Source organism: Dasypus novemcinctus, chromosome 3, assembly GCF_030445035.2.
Source record: "Dasypus novemcinctus isolate mDasNov1 chromosome 3, mDasNov1.1.hap2, whole genome shotgun sequence".
Classification (NCBI taxonomy): Eukaryota; Metazoa; Chordata; class Mammalia; order Cingulata; family Dasypodidae; genus Dasypus; species Dasypus novemcinctus.
This window is the reverse complement of record NC_080675.1, coordinates 130,714,120-130,734,508: the sequence shown is the minus strand read 5'-3', so window position 1 is coordinate 130,734,508 and position 20,389 is coordinate 130,714,120. Positions and strand designations below refer to the sequence as shown.

General features: G+C 37.2%; 1 protein-coding gene across 14 annotated transcripts in view; it reads right to left on the bottom strand.

Moving 5' to 3' along the window:
- Positions 1 to 20,389, bottom strand: part of TCF12 (transcription factor 12) — a 422,204-nt gene that overhangs the window by 85,562 nt on the left and 316,253 nt on the right. For all 14 annotated transcript variants that reach the window (XM_058294251.1, XM_058294254.2, XM_058294255.1 and 11 more), the window contains one exon: positions 4,169 to 4,304. In XM_058294251.1, the coding sequence (XP_058150234.1) occupies positions 4,169 to 4,304 (136 nt within the window). The remainder of the gene's footprint in view (positions 1 to 4,168; positions 4,305 to 20,389) is intronic.

The following is a 20,389-nucleotide window of genomic DNA, read 5'->3' as shown; positions in this document are numbered from 1 at the left end:
GCACATGGAAAACAATATACTTTTTTAGCGTATTAGATTAGAAAAGCTCAGACTTCAAATAAATGGGGAAGAATTTTTTCTCCTAGTACCTTTCTTGTTTACTAAATTTGGGAATAAGAAGGGGAGTACAGGGATGGGGGCCTTGTTCCTTTTAACTGATCCTAGTGCAAAATAAGTACTCTGAATAAAACGATACATCCTGAAATGGTTAAATATCCCTTAAATTTGAAAGATAAGAAAACAATAAACAAAAACAACCCAATAAAATGCCTGAGGGCAGGGAATTAACATTCCTTAAGTATTTGGTATGTGCCCGGCTCTGTATTAGGCACTTTCTATCATTTATCTCAGTTTCACTTGCAGAAGGGCATTTGGTGCAACAGGTCTTAAGAATACGACTCTTAACAGACATAAATTTAGTGTCTACATCCCATTGAGAATGATTCAAAAGCACAATAAAAAAAATAAAAGCTAACACTACATACAAACTTATGTTAATTTGAAATAAAATTAAAGAAATGAAAAATTAAGATCATACAATTTCTTTAATAAAAATATAGAATTGCTTTGTAAACTCACTTCTCTAAAAAAGATAATAATGTCAGATATGTTACATAAAACTATTAAATATGTACACTTTAATACAAAATGTCATGCATTCTGTTAAGAACATCTACTTTAACTATGTGTGGTTAAAACTACAACAAAATTTGACACTAATTATTGTACAATCTGTCCTTGGATTTTTAGGTTTATATCCAGGAAAGAGCTAGATGGAGAAAGTATATTTCTTTCTTAAGGCACAAATAGTTACATAAATATAAATGAAAACATGAGTATTTCCATATACCAAACGATCCTCACTTGGTATTTTAATTTTATTTATCTGTAAAACTTAAAATTTTAAATCTTGTCCATCTTATTTTTTTATTGTAAAATTAAGAAAACTGATAAGCACAGCTTTCTAATCTTACACAAATAGTGGAACCATTCAGGCTTTTCAAAGGGGTTCACTATTAGGAAGCAAGAACACATGAGAAGGCCGACGTAAAGTTCAATGTTTACGAAAATGGCAAATATGAGAATTAAACAGTTATGCTCCTAGGTCATAAACAGTGTGATATGGTAGGAAGTGCATTTGTTTAAGAAAGAATGAAATCTATTTAAATTTGGGCTGACAATTCTCTACAGTGCATATCTCAGGAGGCTGCTAACTTAAAGGCAATTGCATTAAGGGAAAAAATTTTATAAAACAAGAAGGGAAAAAAACACTCATTAGCATCTCTGTCCCTACACTCCTCAAAGAGGTAGTCTATATTTCTTTTTTGAAAACTGTGACAAAGAAAAATAACATCTGGCATTCTAGATTTGCGAAATTTAAAGGCAAAATTGTTGTTTGTGGGATGTTTTTAGAATGCAACTCTTCACAACTCATACAGCATTCCTTAAGCAAAACGAACATTCTGTACCAAGAGAGTCAAGTGAATTGCTCCTATTGGTTTGGAGCTCATCATGCTATTTTAGGGAAGTTACCTAGTAGAAGATGTTCCTACTTTGGGCCAGTTTTCCCCTGCCAAGTGAAGAGAAATTTTTGTTTGTATTTTTAATTTCATCATTAACTGCCACTACACAGTTAATAATGCCTGATTTAAAATAATGAGTTGGATATTCTCAAATTATTTTTGTAGGCTAAATGTAGTAACTAAGAGAAAAAAACTGATTGGGTTAAAATTTCAGCTCCATCATAGAGCAGCTATCTGAAATTGGGCAAATTACTTAACCTCTTTGAGCTATGGTTATGTCACATGTAAAAAAGGAATTCGTCCTAGGGGGTTTTTGTGGTAAAGATAATAAGAAAGATGGGGAAGCAGATGTGGCTCAAGTGATTAGGCTTCTGTCTACCATATGAGAGGACCCAGGTTTGATCCCCGGAGCCTCTTGGTAAGGTGTGCCTGTGCGGCAAGCTGAACAGTGACCAGCTCGGACAGTCAGTGCCCACGTGGAGAGCCAGTGCCTGCGCAGTGAGCCACGCAGCAAGGTGATGACACAACAAAGAGAGATGGAAGGGAGAGGCGAGATGTTACCAGGGTCCAGAGTTGGGGTAGGGAATGGGGAATTCATACTTAAATTTAGAGTATCTATTTGGGATGACAGAAAACTTTCGGTAATGGATTACAGGATGGTGGTGATGGTAGCATACATTGTGAACATAATTAACAGTACTGAAATACATATTTGAATGTAGTTAAAAGGGGAAATTTTAATTTGTATATATGTTACTAGAATAAAAATTTAAAGTAATATTTGTAAGACTTTATGATACAAATAGTGAACCCTAGAGTAAACCATGGACTACAATTAATAATTATAAAAAAGTTCTTTTATCAATTGTGACCTTGACTAAGTTATTTAGCTTTTCTGAGTATTGGTTTCCTCATTTGTAACATGAAGTATCACAACCTCATAGAGTTTTTGTAAAGATGCAGTACATACAGCACAGAACCTGGAATAGAGGAAATACTTAATAATATCCATTGTTATGATTAAAACGAAAATAAAGAAGATACAAGCTCTAATTTATATTAATTTTCGTTTAGAGTCTAGAATTTTATGAAATCCATCCCTCTCCCTTTCCTTGTTATTTCAGTAGTTCATTTCCCCCCCCCCCCCCCCATAACTATACTCTTTTAAAGAACAGTATATTGGTCTGTATTAGTGTTTTCTGTCAGAGTATGTGATCACAGAGTAGACTAACAAGGTATTTTACTAAAGTGACCCTGGCACATCTCCACTTAAATGAATGTTCCTAGCCTGACTCATTTGGTGGGAAACAAGAGTAGAGATGGAGAAAAGGCAATTTTACATTTTATCATTTCTTTATAACAAAGAATGCTTGGTCTAAATCATTAGGGCTCACTCTAACAGTACACAACCTAAATCATCCACAATACTGAGAATGGGGCACATCTCACCCGAGCTCTCTATGCTGTCCATGAAGATCCATGATTGTGCCCTTTATATCCTTAAGCACACACTGGACCCAGAGACAGGGTATTTCTCCAAAATAGGGTTTGACAAGAGGTAGATAAATAAATGAGTCAGCCAATAAATATTGATAAAATGAATAAATATGAAAATTTCTTCTGGTGGACTATATTTATTTTAAAGCAGGTCTATCCTTAATATAAACATACTTTATAATCTTAATTTTTTCACATTATCTACTCTTCAATAGGAATAACCCAAAATTCCCCATTGAAACGCAGATTGGATAAGGTGTCAGACTATCAAGTTTGCTGTCAATACAAAACAGTTTGGTAGTTAAGCTATCTATTAGACATAAAATAAGGAAGCTAAAAAAAATTGGGGATTGAGTGCTTATGGGCATGGGGTTTTCTTTTGAGGTGATGAAAATGTTTTGGAATTAGAGACAATGGTTGTATAACATGCCACTTCACTGTATACTTTAAAATGGTTAATTTAATATTATATGAATACCTCAATTTTTTTTTTTAAGTGAGGGAACAGAAACAACATGCAAAGAACATTGGACTCAGAGTCAGAAAACCTTAAATTTTATCCTGGGCAAACCACTTACCAAACATATAGATGTATCTTCCTTTGAGCCTCAGTTTTATATTATATCTAATAATAAATCCATTGACTAGCAGAACTACAATAATTATAAAATGTTTTGTAAAGAGTTCAGCATTATATTGATTTTAGTCAAAATTGAGAACATGGAATTTTTATTTTAAGAGGAAAAAGTACGTAAGTCCCATTTTTCACTGTTAGGCTCATGTTACATTGAGGACCAAACAAGAGTATTAAACTGATTGTTTGATACTTCTTAGAGTCATGGCCAAGAAGGGTATAGCCACTAAAACAATCATCCAAAATTACTCATGGCCCAATCTTTAATGAAAACTTTCTGATGCCTGTGGAAGAGTAAGAATTTTGACAATTTCATTTATTAAATATCTAATGGGTATACTTTTTATGCAAATAATCCCTAGCATCAACATGATACCTAAGAAATCAAATTTTCTTTAATGAAAAGTAGAGCATTTAATGAAAAGTAGAGTAAATTTTCTTTAATGAAATGTAGACTATGGGGAAAAAGGAAATAAAATTTGTAGGATGGAAAGGTGTTGCACGGTACACTCACCGAGTGTTGCAGAGTCATGGAGTGGTCTTCTCCTGGAACTTGTGGCAGAGAATGAGTAGTATGGTGTCCCGGGTTTTCCTGAAGAAGACAGTGGTGCTGGGCTTCCAAGCCCTAGGTCTTGTCTCAGGAGACTAGACTATAAAACAATGTCAAGGAAACAAGTTATTATCCTGCTGATACCGACCCAAACCCACCATTTTCATCACTCCTGAATTATCATAGTACTTCAACAATGTTTTAAACTTAAGAAGCATCCAATCAGTATTTATTTGAGGTCAATTATACCATTTGTTTAGATTTATACTTTCCTTGTCCCCCACCCTCATGTTGCCTGTTTTCAGTTAATTATGCAGAGTCACACAATCTTAGGGTTGAAAGGCATTTTAGTCCATATCTACTTTTAGCCTGTAATAGATGAATCCCATCTAGAATATATTTTTAAAATGGTTGCATAGTTTGTTTTTTTCTTTAATGTCTTCATGATCACACAAAGCAGCAGATTCTGGTTTTGTGTTTTGTTTTTTTTCACCCCCTTACTGGATAACTCTCATTGTTTCAAGAAAGCCAAGATTTTCAAGACTTTTCTCCTGACTTTAACTGTGTCTCAGGAGATAAGGGTTTGAGGGCCCTCCTCAACATCCCTGACACTTTCCTCTTGATTTTTTCAGTCTGTCAGTCTCATGTAAAACAGAGAGCCTGGCATGGAAAACAATGTTCCAGATTTGTCCTGATTAGTGCAGAGTAGTTTTCAACACCACATGTAAACAATTCATTTGTGTTAGTTCACAATGAGAAGTTAAGAGTGACCACACCCTGTGACTTCACTTTTTCACATGTGTGCTATTAAGTCATGCCCCTCATATGCTGTACTTGTTAGGTTGTGTTTTTTGGTCCCAAGTACTCAGATTTAACATTTATCTCTGATAAAAATTCACCTTGTAGTTGAGCCACAATAATTTCCATTCCTACCTTTTAAAAATTCTGAGTTTGTCAACCAATGCATTTGCTACTTAGTGTTTGGACATTACAAATGTGATTTTAAAAATCAGGATTGTAAGACTGAGGTATGATACAGTGACATCATGAGATTGTCAAGTACTTCACTGAAATCTAGAGATTCAGGAGTCCTGAGGTATAACCTAGTGACCCTGTCATAATGCAAATGAAGTTAGTCTGGCAGAATCTGGCTCCAAACTTTCTGGTAGCTGAAGTAAAGATGAACCACATGGGCTTGAAAGAAGGGGTGTATGTGGGGTGGGGGTGGGGGATGAAGGGGAGATGGAAGGAAGGAGATTGAAAAAGAAAACCTCTATAGGAAAGGGTGTTAAATACTTTTCAAATGCGCTCCAGTGAAAAGAGTTGTGATACCTCTGGTACATTCACTGCCTTCTACTGAACTGCCATGACTGCATTCATGGTAGTTGTCCTTTCTGCCAAACGACAGCATAAAGGTATTGATAAATAAACCCTAGCTCTGGTCAGTAACAGGAGAACTTTCGAACAGAAAACACAGTAGCTCAGTTCCTCCCTCCATCCTAATAGTGAAGAAAAAATTTCTATTTCAGTTTCAATGCTCTTTAAAGATTTTAAATATATTTTGTTCTTTCCTTTTTTTTTTTTACTTAGCTGAAGTTTATATAACATAAAGTTAATCAATTTAATATACTCAGTTCAGTGGCACTTAGTACATTCACAACGTTGTACATGTTCATCACCCAAAAAGGAAAACCCCATACCGATTCCCCTTCCCTCCCAGCCCCTGGCAATCACTAATCTGCTTCTGTTTCCATGGATTTACTGATTTGGGATAGTCATAGAAATGGAATCATGTAATTTGTGGTCTTTTGTATCTAGCTTCTTTCACTTAGCATAATGTTTTTCAAGGTTCATGGGCATTGGCGCATGTTTCAGAATTTCATTTCTTTTCATGGTTGAAGAATATTCCATTGTATGGGCACACCACATTTTGTTTATCCATTCATCCACTGATGGGTACTGAGTTTGTTTCCAGTTTTGGGGTACTGTGAATAATGATGTTATGAATATTTTAATATTTGTTGGGAGTATCTCTCTTCAATTATTCTGTGTATGTATGTGTCTATGGGTGCAATTGCTGGGTTATATGGTATTTAAATATAACTCTTTTCCACAACAGCTGTATAATTTCACATTCCCATCAATAATGTATGAGGGTTCCAATTTCTCCACATCCTTTCCTACACTTGTTATATTCTGCTTTTTTATCTTAATTTTAAAAAATTGTTGCTATCCTAGTGGGTGCAAAGTGGTAGACCATGTGGTTTTGATTTATATTTCCTTAATAAGCGATGTTGAATGTTTTCTCATGTGCTTGTTGGCCACTTTATATTTTTTCTGAGAAGTGACTATTCAAATCTTTGCCTACTTTTAGACTGAGTTCTTTGTTCTTGGTTTCTGAATTGTAAGAGCTCTTTATGTATTGGAGATGATATACTTAAAAGATATATGATTTGTAAATACTTCCCATTTTGTTGCTTTTCACTTTCTTGACAATTTCCTCTGATGCACAAAAATTTCAAATTTTGATGAAGTTCAATTTAGCTATATTGTTATTCATGCTTTTGGTGTATCTAAGAATCCAGTGCTTAACTGGATAGTTTACTTGTGCTTTCTCCTTAGAGTTTTTTAGGTTTAGCTTTTATATTTAGGCCCTTGTCCCATGTTGCGTTAATTTTTATATATGGTTTTATATATGGTTAATTTTATATAATAATTTTTATATATAAAGATAGGGAGTCCACCTTCATTCTTTTGCGAGTGGATATCCAGTTTTCCTAGCATGATTTGTTGAAAAGATTTATTTAATTACTTATTTTTATTTCTCTCCCCTCCCCACGCCTCTGTTGTCTGCTCTCTCTGTCCACTCGCTGCATGTTCTTCTGTGTCTGCTTGCATTCTTGTCAGTGGCACTGGGAACCTGTGTCTCCTTTTGTTGCATCATCTTGCTGCATCAGCTCTTTGTGTGTGTGGCACCACTCCCGGGCAGGCTGCACTTTCTCCGCACAGGGCGGCTCTCCTTACGGGGTGTACTCCTTGCGTGTGGGGTTCCCCTAGGTGGGGGACACCACTGCATGGCACAACACTCCTTGTGCACAGCATCACTGCACATGGGCCAGCTCACCCCATGGGCCACGTGGCCCTGGGTTCTGAACCCTGGCCCTCCCTTATGGCAGGTGGACACTCTATCAGTTGAGCCACATCCGTTTCCCAGATTATTCTTTTTTGTCTTGACTGTCTTGACATCATCACTGAAAATCAAATGGCCATAGATGGATGGCTTTATTTCTGAGCTCCCAAATCTATTTCACGGGTCCATATTTTTATCCTTATGCCAGGACCACATTGTTTTGATTAATGTACCTGTGTAGTAAGTTTTGAAATTGAGAAGTATAACTCCTTCAACTTTTTTCTTTTTCAATATTGTTTTGGCTATTTAGGACCCCTTACAATTTCATATGAATATGAGAACTAGTTTTCCCATTTCTACAAAAATTGCCTTTGGGATTTTGATTGAGATTGTACTGATTTTGAAAACTGATTTGTGTGGCATTGCCATTTTCATAATATTTTCTTCAAATCAATTTGCATGGGATGTTCATTTCCATTTATTTAGGTCTTCTTTATTTCAGTAATGTTTTGCAGTGTTCAGTAGGAGATTCTTGCACCCCCTTGGTTAAATTTATTCCTAGGTAATTTATTCTTTTGGATGCTAGTTTAAATAGAATTTTCTTAATTTCCTTTTGATTATTACTATTATACAGAAATAAACTAATTTTTGGACACTGATATTGCATCCTTCTACTTTGTTGAATTTATTAACTCTACTAGCTTTTCAATGGATCCTTTAGGACTTCCTGTATGTAAAATCTTGTCATCTGTGAATATAGTTTTACTTTTTCCTTTCCAGTTTGGATGTTATTTATATTTTTTTCTTGCCAAATTGCTCTGGCTCAGATCTTCTGTACAATGTTGACTAGAAATGGTGAAAGGAGGCATCTTTGTCTTGTTCTTGATCTTAGGGGGCAGGCTTTCAGTCCTTCACCACTGAGTATGATGTTAACTCTGAGTTTTTCATAGATGCCTTTGATCAGGTTGAGGCATTTGCCTTCTATTCCTGGTTTTCTAAGTGCTTTAATCATGAAAGGATGTAGGGTGTTGTCAAATGCCTTTTCTGTATCAAGGGAGATAATCATGGCCCTCCCCTTCATTACATTAATGTGGTATATTACACTGAGTGATTTTTATGTTGACCCACCCCTGCGTTCTTAGAATAAATCCCACTTGGTTATGGTGCATAATCCTGTTTGCTAATATTTCATTGAGGATTTCTGCATCATTATTCATGAGATATTGGTCTGTAGAGTCCTCCCCTTCACCCCCTGTGATGTCTTTGTCTAGTTTTGGTATCAGGGTAATACTGGTTTCATAAATGAGTTGGGAAGTGTTCCCTCCTCTTCTATATTTTTGAAATGTTTAAGAAGTATTGGTGTTTATTTTTCTTTAAACGATTGGTGGAATTCACCAGTGATGCTATCTGGTTCTGGGTTATTCTTGGATTTTTTCATTACCGATTCAATCTCTTTGCTTCTGTAAGTCTGGTCATATTTTCTCTTTCTTCTTAAGTCAGTTTTGATAGCGTGTTTGCAAGAATTTGTCCACTTCATTTAGATTATCTACTTTGCTGGCATACAATTGTTTATAGCATTCTCTTATTATACTCCTTTATAAGGTCAGTAGTAATGTCTCCATTTCATTTCCAATTTTAATAATTTGAGACCTCTCTTTTTCTCAATCTAGCTAAAGTTTTATCAACTTTGTTGACTTCTAAGAATCAACTTTTGGTTTTATTATTTCCTCTTTTTCTCTAATGTTTTTGTTTTCTATTTCATTTATTTCTGTTCCAATGTTTATTATTTCCTTCCTTACACTGGCTTTGAGTTTAGTGGGCTCTTGTTTTACTAGCTCTTTAAAGTATATAGTTAGGTTACTGATTTGTTATACTTCTTTTTTAAATGTGGGCATTTACAGCTACAAATTTTCCTCTGACCACTATTTTCCCAGCATCCCATAAGTTTTTTTTTCTTTTATTAATTTTTTTAGGAGGTTCTAGAGACTGAACCCAAGACTTGATGCATGGGAAGCAGACACTCAACCATGGAGCTACATCCACTCCCCAATGAGAGTTGGTTTCTTCATTTGTTTGCTTTGTTTGTTTTTAGGAGATATTGGGGATCAAACCCAGGACCTCGCGTATGGGAAGCAGGCACTCAACCACTTGAGGTACATTCACTCCCTTCATTTTTTTTTCCAAAGATTTATTTTTTATTTATTTTTCTCCCCTTCCCCCCTACTGTCTGCTTTCTATGTCCATTTGCTGTGTGTTCTTCTACATCCGCTTCCATTATCTGGCAGCAGTGGGAAACTGCATCTCTTTTTTGTTGCGTCATCTTGATGCATCAGCTCTCCGTGTGCACAGCACCACTCTTGGGCGGGTTGCTCTTTTATCACGCAGGGTGGCTCTCCTTGCAGGGCGCACTCCTTGTGTGTGGGGTTCCCCTAAGCAGGGATGCCCCTGCGTGGCAGGGCACTCCTTGTGCACCACAGCACTGCATGTGGGCCAGCTCACCACACGGGTCAGGAGGCCCTGGGGATTGAACCTTGGACCCTCCATATGGTAGACGGACGCTCTATCAGTTGAGCCATGTCCACTTTCCTCATGTCCATTTGATGTTTCAGTTTTGTTTTGTTTTTTAATGCTTACTCAACAATGCTAGAGCACACGGTAAATAATAAAAATATTATATTAGCAAAAGAAATACCACGATTAAAATCACAATTTTTGAGACTCCTCCAGGGGAAAATTTTTATTTGGAAAAATACGAATATTCCTTTACAAAGGAGAAAAATGGGATAAGAGGTTTTCTATCATCAGACAATAATATGTATACACTAAAAGACCACATACTATCAGAACAATCCTTTAGCATTAACTGTACAAATTCCTACAGTGACACAGTTGAGCAGACTGGGAGAAAAAAGGTAAGATTATCAAGCAAAAATGGAAACAGTTCCCCTTATAATAATAACTTCAGGAGAAATGATAAGAATGAAAAACAGTCAATATAAAGTAACCAGCAGGGAAGTGATTGTGGCTCAACTGATAGAGAGTCTATCTACTATATGGAGGTCCAGGATTCAAACCCAGGGCCTCCTGACCCATGAGATGAGCTGGCCCATGGGCAGTACTGCTGCGCACAAAGAGTGCTGTGCCGAGCAGGGGTGTCCCCTGAGTAGGAGAGCCCCATGTGCAAGGAGTGTGACCTTCACTGAGCTGCCCTGTGTGAGGGGGAAAAAAAAGTGTGGACTGCCCAGCAGTGGTGCTACACACATGGAGAGCTGATGCAGCAAGATGATGCAACAAAAAGAGACTCAGATTCCTGGTGCTGCTGAGAATACAAGAGGACACAGAAGAACACACAGTGAATATACATAAAAGAGCAGACAACAGGGTGGGGTGGGGGTGGGGGAATCTTAAAAAAAAAATAAAGTAACCAGCAAAATCAAATGTATTTTCTCCATTTATATAATAAACCATTAGCTTGCCTGATGATGTTTCTGTGTGAGAGTGGTGTGACCCAGGAATAACTAAGTCTCCCACAGATGCTTTCCTGAAATTTCCATGGTAACATGTTTTGTGTTTGTGTTTGCCAGCTAGGCACATTCAATATTCTTCAAATAGCGAGATTAGACTATGGCTCATAGCATGCTACATGGGACATTATTATGACTACATGTGTAAGGGCAGGGTCAATGCACAAAGAAGTTTTCCTTTAAATATCCCTGCTCAGTGCAAAACTGATGTTAACTGATGTACTGCTTTGAGGCACCTGCATTTTCACATACATAAACATATGAAACCGGTCATCTACACACATAAACAAATACATGGGAGGAGATGGTTATCATATGTTTCTTAATAGTGTCCCTCACAATATTCTTACGGGCATATAAAATGATGATTTATACTAGGGACCAGGAAAACCACAGCCTGCAGGCCAACAGGACCTGTTTATCTAAATGCTTTTATTGGAACACAGTCCTACCCATTCATTTATGTATTGGCTAAGCATTTCCATGTTATAATAGAAGAGATGAGCAGTTCCAACAAAGACACTAGTCTGCAAAGCCTAAAATATTTACTATCTGACCTGTTTCAGAAAATGCTGTCAACTTCTAATCTAATACTTTGATGGTGGGACAAAAGACTGTGTTTAAGAACACAGTCTGATAAAGCCATCAAATCCTCTCAACTGGGAGAGAGTGGCCTATTCAACAAATGGTGCCTGGAGAACTGGATAGCCATATGTAGAAGAATGAAAGAGGATTATCATCTCACACCTTATACAAAGATCAACTCAAGATGGATCAAAGACCTAAATATAAGAGCCAAGACCATAAAAACCTTGGAAAGCAGTGTAGGGAAACATCTACAGGACCTAGTAATAGGAAATGGCTTCATGAATATCACACCAAAAGCACGAGCAGCAAAAGAACTAATAGATAAATGGGACTTCCTCAAAATTAAAGCCTTCTGCACCTCAAAGGAGTTTGTTAAGAAAGTAAAAAGGGAGCCTACACAGTGGGAGAAAATATTTGGCAACCATATATCTGATAAGAAACTTACAACTTGCATATATAAAGAACTCATATATCTTGAAAATAAAAAGATAAACAACCCATTTAAAAAATAGGAAAAAGATTTAAACAGACACTTCTCCAAAGAAGAAATACAAATGGCTAAAAAGCACATGAAAAAATGCTCCAAATCTCTAGCTATCAGGGAAATGCAAATCAAAACAACAATGAGATACCATCTTACTCCCATAAGATTGGCAGCTATAAAAAAAACAGAAGAATACAAATGCTGGAGAGGATGTGAAGAAAGGGGAACACTCATCCACTGCTGGTGGGAATGCAGAAGGATCCAACCATTCTGGAGGACAGTTTGGCGGTTTCTTAAAAAGCTAACCATAGATTTGCCATATGATCCAGCAATACCACTGCTGGGTATATACCCAGCAGAACTGAAAACAAAGACACAAACCGATATATGTACACCAATGTTCATAGCAGCATTGTTCACTATCGCCAAAAGTTGGAATCAACCCAAATGCCCATCAACAGATGAGTGGATCAATAAAATGTGGTATATACACACAATGGAATACTACGCAGCTGTAAGAACAAATACACTACAAACACACGTGATAACATGGATGAATCTTGAGAACCTTATGTTGAGTGAAGCAACCCAGGCATTGAAGGACAAATACTACATGACCTCAATGATATGAAATAAACAAGCTGCCTCAGAGAGCTAGAGACTGAACGATAGGCTTACAGGAAATCAGGGGGTGGAGGAAGGATGTGAGCCAACGTCTGCAGGGGTGGAATTTATGATGAGCTGGCATTAAGTATGAACACAAAGAAGAGATAAAATGGGGGCAAGGGGCTGCCTTTGGGGGGGGCTTTGCGGGTTTGAGGGGGGCTGGGGATGGGCGGATGAGTAATATTGCCCAAAAAGTGGGGGGAGGGAGGGGTAGCATACGAACACAGGAGAGTGTCAGGTGTTGGTTGAGAATAAAATGCTGGAAAAATTGTATCAAAATATAATTAAGAGTGTTACCTGTTTAGGATGCTCGGAAGGGATGGTCCGATGCGGGACGGGCTCCTGGGGAATGTCTGAATGCTCATTTTGCCAGAGTGGGTGATACCATTGGGTAGAGACCCAAGTAGTGAGAGTGGGGGTGGACCCACATCCTGGGGAGGACTAATGCCATCAAATAGAGGGAACTGTATCTCTCTAGAGAAAGGGTGGCTCCCAGGGCATTGGGGCAGCTGAGCAATTTAGGACCTGAACACTGTTGCAAGTATCTCTGGACGTGGCACCTCGGGAAACGGAGGTTGGCTGTCACTGTGGGCACCAAGGGGATGGGAAAATGTATGTTAAATGTGTGAAACCAACGTAAATGAGGGGTAAGAGAGGAGTTTCGTGAGAATACACAAGGATGGATATAAAATATGTAATATTACATCATAAACATATAGGGGACGACAGAATGACAATGTAAACCATAATGTAAAACATAGGATAACTAAAAATGTTAGAAAACTGCGTGTCCTGAAGTATGCACCACAATGTAAGCACAGATGTCACCTGGTTTGAAAGCTATTGTCTCAGACTATGTACATCACTTTAAGTAAATATGTTGTGAATAGGTTGTAAGAGTATCGTGTGGAAGGGAAAAGGTTTTGTAATGGATGTGTGGGAGTGCTGTATATTGCATACATGAATTGCTGTGGTCTAGGGTTCTTGTGAAGAGAAGGTCAATAATTAGGGGGAAAAAAAAGGAAAAGAAAAAGATAGGATGTAGAATTTTTCCAAGTCAACACGTATTCTATATCTAACCTTTAAACCCATCGCTATATTCCATTTTGCTAGTAAGAGATCCTGACATGATATTGGGGCTTCAATATTCAGGAAGTTCTGGATCCCAGAGTGGTCCAACAATGGCAGCGGAGAAATACTGGTATGGGATACTATTGACAGGGGATATATGGCTGACAGGGAGCTATACAGGGCATATGTCCAGGGTGCATGGTAATGTTTGGATATACTCATAGTGGCAACAATTAAAAACTAAAGCTGGGGGGGTACTGGGTCCCTGGCGGGGGTGCTGTGCCGTGGTCCCTAGGGGAGCAGTGGCAGTCCCCCAAGTGCAGCGGCAAGGACCAAGAAGGAATGAAGGTCCAACAGTAAGCCCCTGATACTAATGACTATGCTTGTGAGCCTATAGGCCTGAAATAAGAACAAGGCCTAGAGCAGCACTGTGCCTGGGAATTTCCTCCTGACAGCCTTCATGTTACTCAAATGTGGCCAGTCTCGAAGCCTAACTCAGCATCTAAATGCAATGCCTTCCCCCCAGTGTGGGACATGATACCCGGGGATGAGCCTCCCTGGCACCAAGGGATCACTATCAACTAACAACTGATAATGCAACTGGAAAATGACCTTGAATTGAAGGTTCGATGCGGATCAGTAGAATATCCCTGTCTACATAGAATAATATGACTTTAAAATGCTGTTTGATCTAATGTAAGGGGGAAATAGAAAGGAGAAATGAGTTTATATGGCTATGAGTCTCTAAAAAAAAAAGAGTCTGGAGGCTGTCAGAAGGATTTCCCTTATGCACAACTGAGCAGAGTCTAAGAGACAGATAAAGTAGATACAATCCCCAGGTATTGGTTCCTTTGAGGGCTAAAGGGACCCACGGGTTCTACGGTCATGGCAGACAGGGTTCACTGCCATGTCAGATGGCCCTTCTATGGAGCTGGTGTTTCTGCGTGATGAAACTGGACCCAGAGGGGATCTCTTTTCATAAGACTATCATGCTACTTTACTGGAATTGTAGTTGGTATTGGGGTTTAAGATATATTTAGGGGATTGAATCTTTTTACTGACAATATGATAGCCAGGCCCTGAGCCTCAACAGACTCCAGCTCCTATAATCTGATTTATTGGACTCACCTCACTCAGCTAAGATGGAGTTGAAGAAGGGCAACCACCACACCATGGAACCTAGAGTGCCTACAACTAAAAGCAGGAGGATTGCATCCAGTAACCATGTGGAATCTGAGCCTCCTCTTGACATAGAGGTGCAACAGACACAACCAATCCAAGGTCCACAGAGAAAAGGTGGCAATGGAGTGGGAAAAGTGGACATGGTGGCTGATGGGTATGGGGAATGGCAGAAAGAGATGAGATGTGGAGGCGCCTTTGGGACTTGGAGTTGCCCTGGATGGTGCTTCAGGGGCAATCACCGGACATTGTAAATCCTCCCAGGGCTCACTGGATGGAATGGGGGAGAGTGTGGGCCATGATGTGGACCAATGACCATGAGGTGCAGAGATACCCAGAGATGTACTTACCAAATGCAATGGATGTGTCATGATGATGGGAGTGAGTGTTGCTGGGGGGGGGAGGGGTGCAGTGGGGGTGGTGGGATCGAATGGGACCTCATATTTTTTTAATGTAATATTTTTACAAAATCAATAAAAAAAAACTAAAAAAAAAAAAAAAGAACACAGTCTGCCTGCTTAAGTAAAAAGGTAGACAAATGTATTTTCCGAGAAATAAAATTTAGCCAGTGAGTTATTTCTTCAAAGAAGTCAAATAACAGTCATAGTACAGACTAATAGACATGAAATAATATAAATAACAAATAGGAAAGTACATTTTAAAAATCTCTAAAGCAAGACTGAAATTCTACAAAAATTTTGATGCTCTGGATACAGCATGAGCTTTAGAGTTAGCTACCCTGAGCTCAAATCTTGACTATACAATCTTGGGCACATGAGCTAATATTTAGGAGATTCTTTCCTCTTCTGCAAATGCAAACATTACTAATTAGCTCACAAGGTTGAGGGGGAAGGGGAAGAATGAGGTTTAAGTAAAAGTGTGTAACAAGGTTACTAGCCCTGGTTAAAAAAACAACAAAAAAATCAGTTTAATTTTCTTTCTCCGTTGAGAGTCACATTCTAAACATCACAAAAGAATGAAAATATGATGCATGGCATTTTCATTCTTTGTTTCCTGTGCAAAAACTCTTTGTCCTAAATATGTGACCTCAGGTTTCAGTAGACCTTTTCTACTGAATCCAAACTGGTTGGGTCACAAATCCCAATGGCTATGGTAAGGTAGGATGTTGGCAATAAGAAAAAGAATAGAGGCAGAAGTAACAGACCCCTAGAGAGACGGATGACAATTAGAGGCTAAATCCAACCAGAGGTTGACAGATTCAAGCTCTATCAATCCAGATCAAGAATAAGAAAAAATTATTCTCAAATGGTTGACCAGAAGCGAGTGCGTTTGTGTATATAAATACATATATATTATATATAGAAACACACACACACATAAATTGAGGGAAAGAAAAATAATGCTTGTGCACAAATGTGGCAAAATGTTAACTGATGAATCTTGATGAACAGCTCATGGGTGTACACTGTACTATTCTCGCAAACTTTACTGTGGGTTTGAAATTTTTCAAAATAAAAAGTTGGAGAAAAGAAGAATATTGAGGACCCAACAAGCATACTTTCAAATGTATCGTCTCATTTAATACTTACAATTCTGTTATTATTGTAGATTTTACACATTATACAGATAGTAAGTAGTAGGACCTAAATTTGAATCCCAGTACAGCAAGACTTTCTGTAATAGTCTAGGGACCTAACTACCAGTTAGAAGAATTTTAGCTTGAAAAAATATAATAATTAACTTGTTTCTTAAAAGTAACTTACATATGAATTTGTGGATTATAATCCTAAAGCTGAGTTGCCTACAGAACACATAATGGTTGATTTTGTACATGAACATGGAGTAAAGCAAGAAAAAGAATGAAAACAAGCTCTTTAAGGGAAAAGTGGATTTTTCTCCCTACTATAAGCAAATATGGAGATGTTTAGGAAATACCCTGTCTTCTTGTTCTACACCGAATGAAAAAAAAAAATTTTTTTAAGATTTATTTATTTAATTAATCCCCCCCCCCCCCCCCCCCCCCGTTCTCTGTGTCTATTTGCTGCGTCTTGTTTCTTTGTCCGCTTCTGTTGTCAGTGGCACGGGAAGTGTGGGCGGCGCCATTCCTGGGCAGGCTGCACTTTCTTTTGCGCTGGGTGGCTCTCCTTATGGGGCGCACTCCTTGCGCATGGGGCTCCCCTACGCGGGGGACATCCCTATGTGGCAGGGCACTCCTTGCGCACATCAGCACTGCGCATGGGCCAGCTCCACACGGGTCAAGGAGGCCCGGGGTTTGAACCACGGACCTCCCATGTGGTAGACGGACGCCCTAACCACTGGGCCAAGTCCGTTTTCCCTATACTGAAAATTAATGACTAAGTATATACAGGTACTGTATTTCACTTAGCTGTCTTAATCACAGAAATAGCACTTTTCTCCTGCTTAATCTGTTTCATGATCCATATGACTAGACAAAGTAAATCTAGAATTATTTCTTTATAAGAATAGAAGATCCTGTTGACTAAAATGAATTGCTCAGCAATATAAGAATTACAAAAGAATGTTGAAGACAAGGTTTTCTCCACAAGGAGTCGATAATCTATGAAATAATACACATGAAACCATTGGATAATATCACTGAAAAATTAAGGGCTCTATTATATAAGCCTAGTATTCTTACATCCAACAATATCATACATTTTCCATTATTTGATTCTTATATTTTAGTACCACTAAAGAACAAACCTTCAACTATTTTATGTCTCCTAAAATAAAATTAGATATATGCTTGTATTATTGATTTTTCTGCCTGTCTAAAATAAATGAGAAGCACTATTGATTACCACTGATCTTGTCCTGGAGGTATCTCAAGCAAAAAGAACACACAAATATCCCCGAGGATACAGAACTAGGCAAAGAAGTTTTATTCTGTCAATGCGGTCTTATTCAGGGCAGAATTAGTATTCTGATAAGACATAGCACTCATTTCTTAACACATTCTTAGAAAAGAATCTTTTTATAGGTGTCTAGAACCTCATCTGTGAAACATGTATCTAATTACTGAAGAATAATCAATCAAAGGGTTAATCCCTGAAACACTGATTAAAACAGCCTAAATTAGTATCATAAAACCTGCAAAATACAAAGCTCCATTTTGAGTTACATGACAACTCTTTAGCCTGCAAAAGAAAAATCTACATTTCTTTATTAAAAAAACTTTAGCAGCCTATGTGAGGATAGTTTTTTTTTTTTTTTAAAGTTCTCTCTTCATCTCCATGTGCCAGAAATACCCTGATTCTAAAATGTGAACTTGAAGAGGCTATTCTGTGCAAACCATGGTGGTGACACTGACCAAAACAGAAAGAAAAAGAATAAAGCAGTGAGCCTGGCCAACATCATTTATTAATGTGATCTCCTGTTAATAATTATTGGAAGGTACTCTAAATGTGATTTTAGAGGAAGAAAGTGAAAACGGTGCTAGTCAATAGCCAGGAGAAATTGGAATCATACGGCATTACTTTAGTTATTCTTCATTATCAAAAGAAAAATAAGTTTGAAATTTTGATAAACATAGGCCGTCTTTCTCAGAACTACTTTAGACCACCAAATGACTGCCCACACATTGTTCTAAATATACTTTGATATTAGCTCATAACTTCAGATTAACTAAGAGCTTAACTAACCCTATGTTAAAAATTACTAGTCTCATTTTATGATTCAAATTTTGAAGCACTAAATATGAGCACACATTTTGGAACAGAGTTTCATCAATAATTTGTTTTCTAGAAAAATAAATGGAGATTACCTTATATTATATTCATATATCTCAAAATTTTAAAAAAATGTATGTACTCATGGAACCTCTAGAGTTCTGTGTACATTCTACAGAATTTGTTAATTTCATGCTTACTTCCTAGGCATGAAACAGTATGTGGTTTTACTACATAAAGGAAAGCAGCTGTTCCAGGACTTCTTTTTGAAGGGGGAGTATGTTGAAATTAAGAGTAGAAAGGTATAAAACACAATCATGATATAAAAATAAAAAATATATAAACTGTTAAGATTTCTTAGCCCAATTCTTTATACTGTACCATGTGTTAGTTTTACCGCTGAGGGATGAAGAAACAAAATTGTTCTAAGAGCAAAATTTGTATAGTAGCACTATATTTGCAATCTTTTTTTCTTTTAATTTAGAAAAAAATCACAGCACAGTTTAGCTGTAAGGCCATTATAAATAAGTCCCAGAAATTATGACAGGGGAACTGAAGAGTGATAAGATAGCTTCTTATTTAGTTACAATCAAATAAAAAACTCAGGTGAGAGGAACTCAGGGCAAAATATAAATGTTGGACTTTAATAATACAGCCTTCTGTTAATTTTCTACAAACGATTAAAAAACAGACTGTAATAAACTCTGAATTTGGAAAACATTGGCATTTGTGAAATAATTGTATTATGATGCAAATTCATTTATATTGAAATTCCAGGGATATGTTAGTAATTATCAGCATGTTGTTAAAGGATTCCTGAGAATCTCATTAGATAGTGATGCAAACTACAGTTGTTATTCTGAGAACAAAGCGATCTTGAATGAGTAATCAATAGCAACTGGCAGAAAATGAGACATTAATTATGATCCTCTCTAGTGTTTTGTCTAAGACAAGATTTCATTAAATGCTTTGTGCAACCTGAATAGTTCCAAGTCATTACCAACCTTTGGACAATATATTAATTTGGGGAGGGAGTAGAGGAAACTAAATAAAAGAAAACCTGAGATGCTTCTATTCCTTTCCTGGGTCAATAAAATCAAACTACCACCACTAGCCAACTCTTAAGCTCTTTCTTTTATAAGTCCCAAATCTTATCATCTCAACATGGTCTCTTGAAAATTTAATTATCTTGTCTATACTTAAAGTGTCATGCAGGTTTGAGAAGATAATGACAGTCATCCATCAAATGCTTCCTGCCAGTGCAATCAGTCCAATCTTACTGGCTTTAAAAAATGAAAAAGCAAAGAAAAAAACTACCTAGGTACTATTAAATTACTAAAACATGTTAACCTTAGAAGTTTAGGTTTCCCAATCCTATCTGATTATCAGTAGAAAGGAAAATTTTACTATCTTAATTTTTTCACTATTTTTTTCTCTCTGAAATTTTCTCCCAAATCTTACCTTAGCCAATGAAAAGATACCAGAGTAGGGAGTTTCTATGATGGAGATCAATAAAGAAATACTTCTATGAAAGAATAAAAATATGAAAATGTGAAGAGAACCTGTTGAAAGCCATTTTAATATATCCTGTATTTAAATATTGCAATTTTGCAAGTGTGTCTCTCTTTTAGATCTCTGTAATAAGAATCCCTACTTCCAGAAATGCTATAGAGGATGTGGTTGGTAGTAAGCATACCCTAACCATGTCTTTTCTTGTCCCCCAAATGAGTAGTGTTTCTGAATGGCTCTGTCAATCTTCCCTGCAAAAGGACCAGTAAACCCTTTGAACGTTTTCTTTAATGAATACAAAGGAGGTGTTAAAAAATATTAGAAGAACAGGAGATTAAAAATATGCTTTTGTAGAAATGGTGTTACCAAGCCTAAGATTTCCAG